General features: G+C 44.6%; 1 protein-coding gene across 5 annotated transcripts in view; it reads left to right on the forward strand.

The window, feature by feature from the left end:
* The window catches only part of cep112 (centrosomal protein 112), a 289,566-nt gene that overhangs the window by 233,712 nt on the left and 42,708 nt on the right, over positions 1-13,146 (forward strand). For 4 of the 5 annotated variants that reach the window (XR_013547414.1, XM_078401444.1, XM_078401445.1 and 1 more), the window contains one exon: positions 4,665-4,814. The exons of the other annotated variant lie outside the window; for it this stretch is intronic. Coding sequence is in view for 3 of the 4 variants with exons in the window: in XM_078401444.1 (XP_078257570.1) it covers positions 4,665-4,814 (150 nt within the window). In the remaining variant the exon portion in view is untranslated. The remainder of the gene's footprint in view (positions 1-4,664; positions 4,815-13,146) is intronic. 5 annotated transcript variants of the gene reach the window in all.

Consider the following 13,146-nt stretch of genomic DNA (forward strand, 5'->3'; position numbering starts at 1 on the left):
ATGGGTAAGGGATTCATCTATGACAACAGAAGTGGTAGCCACGTTTACTAAAGAAAGAAGACATCTCGGAGGTCCAAGAATGAAAAGCCTCATCTTGGGAGCAGATGTGGTGGAGATAGAGAAGGAGTCTCTGCCCAATCCCATTGCCATTTGCAAAGTGAAAGGTTACACTTCCTTAATGACCTCTCACTTCACCTTCTGCTGATGTCCCATTTGCTGGTCTGCAGTTTCCTGTTTTCCTTCTGCCTTGTTTCTCAAAAAGAATGGTGACATTTCCAATATGTGGGAACCATTCTGAAACCCAGATAAGTTTGGTAATACTTATTATCGCCATGCTGATCAATTTTATCTCTTCATTCACTCTCACCCTGCTGTTCCCCACTGATTTTTCTGTGTTTTCTTTTGTGGCAAGACTTATTTTGTGGGCAGAAAAAGAAGACACAAAGTGCTGGAGTAACTCAGTGGGTGAAGCAGAATACCTGGAGAACATGGATAGGTGACATTTCAACTTGGGACCCTTCTTCAGAGTTATTTTGTGGGCATTTCCTTATTCCACTGTATGATTTCTCATGTGTCTGAATGAAAGGCGCCCAATCTTTGACTAATCTTTTCCTTGTTACCTAGAAGAATTTACAATATGTTTTTATGTTTCTCGGTTAATTACTCTGATTTTCGGCTTTCCCTTATCAATGTCTTTGTACTCCTGTGCTGAAATCTGAGATTTTCCAAATCGTCAGGCCCCTTGCTTTTTCTGGCAACATTATAAGCCTTTGCCTTTGATCTAACATTATCTTTTTAGAGAAGTGTTCACATAGGCAGACAAAACTATTCAGCTGCTGAGCCCGAGGTGCGTTGTTCAGTTGTTCAGAGACCAATCACTTACACTGAATGCAGCAGTTGTGACCCATGGATTCTTTGACTGCAAGATCAGGCAACACATAGAAGTGTGAAAACGCACACCTCCAGATTCAGGGACAGTTTCTTCCCAGCTGTTATCAGCCACTAAAGCGTCCGACCGCAAACAGAGAGTCACTGAAATACGATCGGACTACCTTTGATCGGACGTTACTGGCTTTATCTTGCACTAAACGTCATTCCCTTATCTAGTATCTGTACACTGTGAATGGCTCAATTGTAATCATGTATTGTCTTCCCACTGACTGGTTAGTACACAACAAAAGCTTTTCACTGTACCTCGGTACACGTGACAATAAACTAAACTGAACACATCTTAGGTTGGGCCTATAACCTAGATCATATTTAATTGATGTAATTCCCAGGGCATTTTTCCAAATCACCTATTGAATTTTTTGCTGGAGTTTGATTGCACACTGTTCTGCGGTTGACCATAACTTGGCAAGTCATAACAACAACAATGAACAAAGTCAATGGAGTAGACCAACATTGGAAACCTTCATACCTGAGATAAAGAGCAACCAGTGCTAGTGTGGGTGATGGGAGGTTGGGTGCAAGGGATCAGGTGGAGAAGGGGGAGGATGTGCAAAAAGTCTGAATTAGAAGAATTAGAAATTCGGGTAGAGGCGGTTTGATGGGCTGAAGGTACAAACAAAGACAGCCCCCGAATGAATATAAACATGAGGCAAAAAAAGGGGCTCGTCCTAAGAAGGTGCTTTCTTGAAAAATAGAGATTAAAAGAGAACGTAGTTCAAAGTTTGGCATTTGATTAAGAATTTGAGGTAATGATACTGAAGAAAAAGACAAGGAATTTAGAGCATGCAGTGGGTAGATGAAAGGAAGATTATGAGGGCTAATCATAGGTGGAGATCAAAGGACAGAGTACATAAGGAAGTATGCTTTGTGATGTATAAAAATGCAACAGATACTTCATAAGGAAGGAAAGGCTTCCTGGGATGAGGAGTTGAACTATGGTTGTAGATATTCTTTATAATGATGTCAGTGAGACTGTGGATGTAGAGGAGGGTGTTCCATGACTGTTCGAAATACAGAAAGAAGCGGATTTGGCTCAAACTTCTGCGAAAGTGCACATTGTGCTGGGTTTGACAAAAGCACCAGCAAAGCTTTGTTCAAGCTGAGAGAGCAGAAGAAGCCAGACAGTTGGGATCCATGAGCAGTCCCAGGAGAGGGTTCAGCGGAAGTTTAGCAACATATACGGTGAGCGTTTGTGGGCACTGGGCCTGTATTCTCTGGAGTTTAGAAGGATGAGGGGGACCTCATTGAAACTTACCGAATAGTGAAAGGCCTGGGTAGAGTGAATGTGGAGAGGATGTTTCCACTAGCGGAAGAGTATAGGACCAGAGGCCAGAGCCCCAGTATATAAGGGATGTACCTTGAGAAAGGAGATGAGGAGCAATTTCTTTAATCAGAGGGTGGTGAATCTGTGGAATTCATTGCCATAGACGGCTGTGGAGGCCAAGTCAATGGATCTTTTTAAGGTGGAGATTGACAGATTCTTGATAGTGCGGGTGTCAGGGGTTATGGGGAGAAGACAGGAGAATGGGGTTGAGAGGGAAGAAATTGATCAGCCATGATTGAATGGCAGAGTCGACGATGGGCCGATTGGCCTAATTCTGCTCGGATAAACGTATCAGCTTCAGAACTCGCACGTTCCTGCAGAAGTCTGGAGCTTGTGGACACTTATGGAGGGTAAATATCGGTCGTTAGCTGGATCTCTGCAAAGTCTGCCCATTGTCTTTCCTTGAATTACTCAGTTCATTTAGAACAAAGCTACTTTATCTCACTGACTTACTTTTTTTAAAAGCTTCACTGCTTCTATGGAGCCAGTCAGTCTCTGGAAGTTGTGACTGTTTTCTCGATCAATTGGACACTGTCCACCCTCTCATTCACAAAGGGAAAAGAACACAGTTCTTCTGATGTTTGCTATTTGAAGTTGGAGAGAGAGAGGAATATTGTGTACATTGCTCCCTTGGGCGTGAAGCTCTGTTTCCATTATAGAAAAAAACTGCAGATGCTGGTTAAAATTGAAGGTAGTCACAAAATGCTGGAGTAACTCAGCGGGTCAGGCGGCATCTCTGTAGTGAAGGGATGGACAAAGTCCAGCCCCCTCCTCTGTCATCAGTTTGAAGAAGGGTCTCGACCCGTAACGTCACCCATTCCTTCTCTCCCGAGATGCTGCCTGACCTGCTGAGTTAATCCTCCAGCATTTTGTGTCTACCTTCCATTATAGAAAGATCTCAAATTGGCGATATCAACCCTGTTGTTAGTGGGTGCATGTAAAATTATTCATAATTTAGCACAAATTAGCAACGAAACAGTGCATTTGCTGAGAGAAGGAGGGTGCAAAAATAACGAGTATGGTTAATGGTGCACCTTAGCAAGAGTAAAGAGAGCCCTGCTGTTTATCTGAGGCTACTAGTCTTTGACTTCATGGGATAATGATAACAGTGAACATTTGAACTGTTCTTCAATGAAGTTGGTGATACATAAACGTAGAACAATACACACAGGAACAGGCCCTTCGGCCCACAGTGTCTGTGCTGAACATGGTGCCATGACCACCTCTTATCTGCCTGCACTTATTCCACATTCCCTGCATGTCCATGTGCCTGTCTAAAAGTCTCTCAAATGCCACTGTCATCAACCACCACCCCCGGCAGCATGTTCCAGGCACCCACCACCCTTTGTGTAAAATAAATCTCACCCCACAACTCCTCTTTAAACTCCTTGCAACAAAGACAAACAGAGTTAGCATTTCACATTAATGACCCCACACCAGTTCTGCTGAAGGAACATACAGCGTAGAACAGCAAAAGCACATGAGCAATGTTTGTGCCACATATGATACCAAGTGAAACTGATCTCATCTGCCTGTACATGTTCCATATCCCTGTATTCCCCTCACTTCCATGTGCCTATCCAAAAATCTTGTAACACCCCATTATGGTATCTGCCTCCACCACCACCCCTGGCAGCACGTTCCAGGCCCCCACCACTCTGCAAAAATAATTGTCCCGCACATCCCCATTAAACTTTCTCCCTCTCACCTTATGGCTATGCCCGCTAGTGCTGGACATTTCCACCCTGGCAAAAAGATTCTGCCTGTCTACCCCGGCTCTGCCTCATAATTTCACATCCCTCGATCGTCTCCCCTCAACATCTGACCTTACAACGACAACAATCCAAGTCTCTTCAACCCCAACCTCTAATCCGGGCAGCATTCTGGCAAACCGCCTCTGCACCCTCCCCAAAGTCTCCACATCTTGACAAGGACTGCACGCAATACTCCAAATGTGGCCCAACCAAAGGCCTCTAGAGTTGTATCGATACTTCTCTTCCTCTCTCCACAGATGCTGCCCGAACTGCAGAGAATCTCCAGTATTTTCTGTTTTTATGACCTATTTCCAGCATCTGCAGTTGTTTTTCCATTTCGCATAAAAATATCGGGTTAGTGCATACACCTGTAGGAACATCTAGTTCACAACTTCACAACTTCTACCTGTTAACCTAGCACACTCAGGAGTACCGCCAAAACATTGTGCAGCAACATGTTTTAATCTGCTCTCCTCAGACAAAATTCCATGACAATTAAAGATCCTGAGAAAATTTGAAATGTCCCTGTATTTGGCAGCTGATAGATAGCTTGAAATGTTTTCACAGCTATTATTGCACTTCAAAGGTTTACCAGGCTGCACTACCAGAGCTTTCAGCTATTGCTTCTGTTTCAGACTGTAGGAGAACTGCAGGCTACCATTGCATCCTTGCGGGAGGAATGCAGTCGTGAGCGGCTCGCTGCAGGGAGGCAGCTCCAAGAAGCTGTGGGAAGACTTGAAGATGAGAAGAGGCTGTTGATTAGAGATTATGATAGAGATATGAAGGTAATCAAAAGAAGTTTTGACATCCTTGTGTTCCTCCTGCGTTGTAAATATTGATGTGAGTACCATCCTATCTAATTACTGTGGTTTTGGAGCATAACAACATCTGAGCAAGCAGCCATTCAGTTCATGACTCACCAAGTCAGCTAGATTTGCCATGAGACGCCCAACCTTCGTTTGCCTGCACTTTCTTTTGATTGTTTTATATAGAATATAGAACAGTACAGCACAAGAACATATCTCATATCCATATCTCTCCATTCCCTGCACATCCATGTGCCTATCCAAAATGTGTTGAGGTGGATGGATTGGGCATGTTGTGCTGAAGGGCCTATGTCCGTGCTGAATTAATGCACGATTCTAGAGTGATACAGCATGGAAACAGGCCCTTTGGCCCACCAGCTCCATGTTGTGTATCCACCACCCCCTTGCACTGCTCCTACACTAATCTAATCAAACTTGTTCCCTCCATATTGTCATCAATTCCCCTCCAGATTCTACCTCTCACCTACACACGGGACAATCGACAGAGTCCAGTGAACCTACTAACCCACATGAGGTTGGGATGTGGAGGCAAACCGGAGCGCCCGGAGAAAACCCACGCGGTCACAGGGAGAACATGCAAACGCCACACAGACGGCACCCGAGATCAGGATTGGACCCAGGTCTCTGGCGCTGTGGGGCAGCGGCTCTATCAGCTGTGCCACTGTGCCGTACCTAACCACAGTTGGCACAAGTAATTTTATGTAACTGATCAAACTCTTGACGGGTTCCCTGTGAAACTGTCTAGCCATGATTATAACTATTAATCTGAATTCAAAGCACCCAATAATCTTACATTATCCTGGGGGTTCGTTGTTTTGAGACAGGAAACATAATGAACAGTCACTTTAGGTAATGCCTGCAAATGTGGTTGTGGGAGAGTAACAAGTCCCACCAAACAGCATTTGACCTTCGTGGACTTTGGACAACCTTGACACAATTATAGTAAGGGTAGCAGATTATTCACAGCGAGAGAGTCAAAATATGGATGAAAATGTGTTGATAACCTGTTGCAGACAAGATAATTGTATCTCTCTCCAACTATAGAAGGATGTTACCATTTTTTTGCAGCAAATATGAGATAAATGATATGTTTTGTTGGAGTGGATTAGCGTACCGTGGGAAAGTCCAGATTAGTGCTGCGTTGTTTTAGGATGTGATCAATTGCTCCTGGGGCCGAGGTCATGGAGTCATCGAGCCATCCAGCATGGAAACAGGCCCTTTGGCCCAACTTCCCCTTGCCACCCAAGATGCCCATTCTATGCTAGTCCCACCTGCCCGAGTTTGACCCATATCCCTCTCAACTGTTCCTATCCATGTGCCTGTCCAAATGTAGTTGGCAAAATGCAGATGGAGTTGAAGGACGGGAATGTGGGGAGAGTACGTCACAGGGAAACATGGAATGAGCAGAGAAGTTTCCTCTGCACTGTCATTCTGTGTGCGGGTTCCGTTTGTGGTGAGTAAACAAAGGTTTGATATCCCGACAACTCAGTAAATCTCAATGGACTAGCCAGACCTGAAAGGCCCCGAGATTAATCCTAGAAAGATGCCTGTGCAGAAGTTGTTGAAAGATACAGTAAACTATGGATCTGCAGCTAATTCTAAAACATTGTGCTCATCACTTTGGAGAAAATTATACCATAAAAGCAGTTTTGAGTTTGTCATTTAAGGAACAGCAGCCAAGGCCTAATTGGAGGTCACAAGCTCTAGCCCGAGGCTTCCTGTCACTCCCCGCACAGATGAAAAGACAAAATGCTTCAAGTGCTCGGCAGCCCTATTAGCATCTGTAAAGACAAAAATGTTTTGGGTGTGACCTTTCATCAAAATTGGGAATTGTAAGATAACCAAGACTTTAAATATAATTCTTGAGGGACAAAAAAGCAAAGCAAAAACAGCAACAAAAATTGCAGAGACGACTTCAAACGCAGGGAAGTTAACTCCCCTCACCGAGTTAGCTCTGATCAATCTCACCCGTTCGTGGTGTTTCATACCAGATGTTGTGACTTGAGACATTACTTTAGACTTTAGAGATACAACGGAGAAACAGGCCCTTCAGCCCACCCACCGAGTCCGTGCCGACCAGCGATCACCCCGTACACGAGCTCTATCCTGCACACTGGGGACAATCTACAATTTTACCAAAGCCTACAAACCCGTCCATATTTGGAGTGTGGGAGGAAACTGGAGCACCCAGAGGAAACCCACATGATCACAGGGAGAACGTGCAAACTCCGTACAGACAGCACCTTAGTCCAGATCGAACCCGGGTCTCTGGCGCTGTAAGGCAGCAATTACAGCTGTGCCTCCATGCCACCCCACAATGGGAATTTGCATCTCAAGAAGAAAGATGCAAATCCTCAGAATTCCCATTCCATCATTATTCCCATTGATAATAATAATAATTGTTGCATTGCATTTTATTTTATCAGCCTGGAGTTAAATAATGATTATTTCAGATATTGAATGATGAATACTGTCCTACACTTGTTGCCGACGGATTGATAACCCACTGGAGGACAAGCTCACGTAGCAAACATCACTGGCTTCAAACGGGACCGTCCAACAGAAACTCTCCAGAGAAAGGTTCAGATGTTTCATAATCAGTGGCACCCGGATAGTTGTACTGTAGTTGCTGAACTGGTCAGGTCAGACCTTGCAAAACAAATGAGTTTGCACTTGGCAAGAGCCTTGCTTTCTTTCCATTTTACACAGAAGTAGCCTGATGTGAGAGTGCACCTTTGCCTGGAGAGTGGAGGCAAGAGGAGGTCAGCTGTTTCTTGTGTCTTCCTGCTGCTTTACCTGTAAATTACACCCATCCCTTCATGCAAACTGCATTGTGCTTCTTTAGTTGAACCACAGCAGCATTTGTGGAAGAGCGTTATATAATGTGCGTGACACAACCTCTCCAGCTAGATGCCAGTCGATGAGCCGTTTTGATGACGAATTTAAAGTTAGGGTGGGCTGTTCAGCTCATTAAAATTTCAATTTATAAAGCATGTGTTCGACAAATCTTCCAAAGTCCAACTTGCAGAATCTTCTGAACTGAAGCTAAATTGCACAATATTCACATGCACATTACTTGCCTTTCAGATGAGATGTTGAATCAGGGTTCAGTTTGTGATTGCATTGCTTGTGAGGGCAAAAGCAAAACACACCAGCTCTGATCTAATCTCAAGTTCAGCACCATGTCAAGTTCAGCTAAATAACTATCCCCTGCGTGCCCATATGGCTCTTTATTGCTGATCAAAGAGTCAATCCTAACACCAGGTCCTGGGCTCATAATATCACATACTTCCATGGGCAATGCCAGCAGTGCAATGCCAGGTACTCTATTTTATTCAATTGCTCCTCCAACACCTTGGTAAAACCATGCTTTGCTGACGTATAATGATAATATTAGACAGCAGAGGTCCGGTGCAATGAAAGGCCATCCTGCCATGTTCAAACAGCTAAACACTGCCTCTGTTATGTGCACGGGAGTTGTTACTGTTTCTCCAGAGTGCACCTCTCCAGAGAGACCCTCTCCAGAGATGCTGCCAGTCCTGCTGAGTTACTCCAGCATTTTGTGTCTTGATTTGGTTTAATGCAGCATCTGCAGTTGCTTCCTACACAGTTGTGACTTTGCCTTCTCTCTCTCTCTCTTGCTCTCTCTCTCCCTCTCTCTTCTAAAAATCACCAATGGCTCTGGGTGCCAGCCTTAAATATTTTAAATCTGTTCAACCCCAGCAATGTGCCACAGTCAGAGGGACCTGTCCCAGGGAACTCGCAGCCTGAGGTCAGACCACACTGTCAGCAGACAGTCCCAGTCATTTGGCATTGATCAATGCAGAGAACATTGGCAAAAATAACTCCCCCCCCCCCCCCCCCACCATCCTTGCCAAATTACAGGGTAATGAAGCCACCATGATAACCCATCTCCAACTAGGGTTGCCAACTTCCTCATTCCCAAATACGGGACAAGGTGACGTCACTGCCGCACGTGACCTCACCCAGCCAGCGGCCACATGCTCCCGTTCCACCAATGACGGCTGTCCGGGGCCGGGGGGGCGTCATTGGTGGAGCGGGAGCACGTGGCCGCTGGCTGGGTGAGGTCACGTGGGGCGCGGGGCGGTGATGTCACCCTTTGACCTTTATTTGGGAGTGAGGAAGTTGGCAACCCTACTAATACGGGACAAGGGTGGTCCCGTACGAGACAAACTAATTTAGCCCAAAATACGGGATGTCCCGGGTGATATGGGACAATTGGCAAACCCTATCTACAACCCATCTAAGATCAGCTAACAGCTGACAAGGAATTGATACAAGCAGTACCTTTGTTGTACATGGGTTAGTGTCTTCTTTCACTGTCCCACTAACGGGGCTTGGCCAGAGAACCTTATTCAGTAAACAAAGCACCAAGTAACTATGATATCAAAGCACATTGGTCCAGAATATGTATTGTTCTGTGGGCAAAAATTCTCATGTGAAAGAATGTCACCATATGTGAAAATGTAAATTGTGGGTTATACTAAACCCAGAAGGTTTCTTCTTTTCCTTTGAAAGTGGCTGTATTTATTGTGGTTTGTGAAAACATATTTCTGATGTGGAATTTATAAAAAGATGTGTTTGTTCAAAGAAGCCATTAATCCAAACTAAACAAATTACAGTGTCATGTTATTCCGCTGACTCCATAAGAGGAGTCTAATCATTTAGTGCAGTGTAGCTCTGTGCTGTCTTTCACAAGGTTAGGAAAGGAGCTCAAATCCTTCAAAGAAAAGCTCATTGAGAAAATTAATTTGACACTATGGTAAACCTCTCCTTAAAGTGGCCATGAATGTAATTGCCCAGTTGATTGGTTATTTAGATTTTGAATATCTACTTACGTAGGCTGACCACGTACGTATCTGAGGGCTTTAGGGCTTTAGTTGGTTGGTGCAAATTACATTCACCAAGATTAGATTAGATTAGGCCCAGTACCAATGCTGTAAGTCGAGTTTGCTACGGCAAAATGTAACTAAAGCAGCCATTGTAGACTCAAGGAACTGCAGTGCATAAGTGATAGGAGCAGAATTAGGCCATTGGGCCCATCAAGTCTACTCCGCCATTCAATCATGGCTGATCTATCTTTCCCTCTTAACCCCATTCTCCTGCATTCTCTCCATAACCCCTGACACAGATGCTGGAATTTTGCATAGAACACAAAGTGCTGAACTAACTTAACGAGTCAGGCAGCATCTCTGGGAAATATGGATAGGTGACGTTTCAGGTCGAGAACCTTCTTCAGATTCTGAGTCCCGCTCTGGAAGCTCCCGACCCAAAGCATGGCCTATCCATGTCTTCCACAGATGCTGCCTGATCCACTGAGTTACTCCAGCACTTTGTATTGTGAAGCAGCCATTCCCAGCATTGCCCTCTGCTGAGTAGACATGAGTAAAACTTCAAATGACTACACTTCAAGTTCAACACAGCAAATGGTATTTCTTAGATAGACACATAAAGCTGGAGTAACTCAGTGGGTCAGGCAGCATCTCTGGGGAGAAGGAATGGGTGATGTTTTGGGTCAAGACACTTTTTTAAAATGCATATTGAGCACGTTTCTTTGTGTCTATCTTCGGTTTAAACCAGCATCTGCAGTTCCTTCCGACACAAATGGTATTTCTTATCATCATCTTCAACCCCTCTTACTCTGCCCTGTCGTTTCTGTTTGAGTTCCTCTTTCCAGTGCAAGCTTCTGAGAATTCTGGGCTCCTCAATTTTTAAAATTCTTTCATCCCGCTATTAATGACCTGCCATTAGCCCCATAGGCTTTATGTCCTGCAATTTCCTCACTAAACCTCTCCACCTTTCATCCCTCTTTTAAGGCCCTCTTTGAAAGGCCATGCATTTATATGGCACTGTGACATTAAAGCTGTCTCCCATCCTTCCTAACATCCCGTTTGTGGGTTTCATTTTGATTTTTATCTGCTGCAGTTATAAATGAAACTCCTTGATAAGCTTGTGCTGCAATAACTGCAAACTATTGCTCTTGTCTCTTTGGATGAATCATTCAAAATCATTTTCTTCAGTAACTGAGATATATATTGACTAAAATAAAATGTTAAATACAATAATTGCAAAAATAGGATGATATTTGTCCAACAAAATATCTTTCATAGCATTTCATTCATTAATTTATGTTTGTGCCCCTAAGTAGATGGCTCCTACCCCTGAATGATGTGAACAGGCGGGGTTTTTAGCACTTGCTGTTGTATATTTTTATGCATCAGCAAAAATTGAAGTAGGAAGGAACTGCGGATGCTGGTTTAAACTGAAGATAGATGCAAAAAGCTGGAGTAACTCAGTGGGCCAGGCAGCATCTCTGGAGAAAAGGAACAGGTGACGCCTCGGGTTGAGACCCTTCTTCAGTCTGGCCCGCTGAGTTACTCCAGCCTTTTGCATCTATCTTCAGCAAAAATTGAAGGTTAGATTCCGAATAACTGGCAAGGTTTATCTACTCTTTTTCCAAAATTGACTTCAGAAGAATCTGAAGATTGCATTGTCTCTGCCTTACTCCAGCATGCCCAGGTAATGCTATTTATTGCCATCAGATACCTGTGGTCAGGCCTCCTGTGATCATGGCTTCTTTCTTGATAATTAGAAAAGAAAACAAAGTGGCTGATTGAAGCAGAATTATCACTGCTTATTGCTAATCTCCGCTGAAATATTTATGAGGCTTGTAGAATTTTTTTAACATTACAACATAAAAACTGCATAAGCAATAAACTTCTGAACATTTCAGGAGTAGATTTTTATTTATATATGAAAGTTTATATTTTATTAAAATGATTAAGTCGGAGAACTCATTAATCTTGCACAAACCTTTAACAACCAGACCCAAGTATCTGATATAGTCCTCTCTCCAGAAAAAACAATGGTTGGATGCAGATTATAAAGATCAGAAGTAGTCAGTGGAGGAGGTTAAGGAGTGATCTGAGAACATTGATGGGTAGAAGGTGAGGCTGTGGAGATGGGGGAGCTGTGGGAGCAGGGTGGGGCTGTGGCCTAGAGGTAGGGTTGCCAACTGTCCCGTATTAGCCGGGACATCCCATATTTTGGGCTAAATTGGTTTGTCCCGTACGGGACCACCCTTGTCCTGTATTAGTAGGGTTGCCAACCTCCTCACTCCCAAATAACAGACAAAGGGTGATGTCACCGTCCCGCGCCCCACGTGACCTCACGCAGCCAGCGGCCACGTGCTCCCACTCCACCAATGGCGGGGGGGGGGGGGGGGAGAGAGAGAGAGAGAGAGAGAGAGAGAGAGAGAGAGAGAGAGAGAGTATTTCAGGTCAGTGATCCTTCATCAGAGCACATATTTGCACACACTTTAAGAGGCCATTATTGGTGGATATTTGTGCATACTCACATCGTAATACCTTCTTAATAGAGACACAAGGAAGTGCAGATGCTTCAATCTTACGTAAAGCACAAAGAGCTGGAGCAACACAGCGTGTGAGGCACCATCTCAGGAGGACATGAATGAGTGAAGTTTCGGGGTCGGGACTCTTCTACAGAAACATTGCCTGTGCGTTTCCACGGGAGATCCTGCCTGAAACACTGAGATGCTCTGGCACTTTATGCCCCCCTTAATGGTGTCCTCCTTGCTGGTTCAGGAAAGCAGTTTTTAGTGAAATCTATGGCTTGCAAACTCACGTGACCTCTGGAGACACCTCATGATGCCACGTGTTGGAGAACTTTTCACAGACGCAGTGAGGTTGCTCTCCAGCACCTAATGGCGGCGGTGGCGCGGCGGTAGAGTTGCTGCCCTACAGCACTTGCAGCGTTGGAGACCTGTGTTCCATCCCGTCTATGGGTGCTGCTGTACGGAGTTTGTACGTTCTACCCATTGACCTGCGTGGGTTTTCTCCGAGATCTTCACTTTCCTCCCACACTCCAAAGACGCACGGGTTTGTAGGTTAATTGGCTTGGTAAATGTTAAAATTGTTCCTAGTGTGTGTAGGATAGTGTTAATGTGCGGGGATCGCTGGTCAGCATGGACTCGGTGGGTCGAAGGGCCTGTATCCGCGCTGTAGCTCTAACCTAAACTACACGTGCAGGAAGAACAGGTAGACACAGGAAATGTGCATCCATTCCACATGTAGGTGAATCCATCTCACCTTTAGCCGATCCTCTGACATAATCACACTTGTTTGTTTAAAGCTTGATGTGATGACATTTTCTGACCTGTGTCTGAAGAGGGGCCCAAATTACCATGTATCTGGGCACTGTGAATGGCTCGATTGTAATCATGTACAGTATTGTCTTTCCGCTGACTGGA

Source organism: Rhinoraja longicauda, chromosome 6 (assembly GCF_053455715.1).
Source record: "Rhinoraja longicauda isolate Sanriku21f chromosome 6, sRhiLon1.1, whole genome shotgun sequence".
In the NCBI taxonomy this organism is placed as follows: domain Eukaryota; kingdom Metazoa; phylum Chordata; class Chondrichthyes; order Rajiformes; family Arhynchobatidae; genus Rhinoraja; species Rhinoraja longicauda.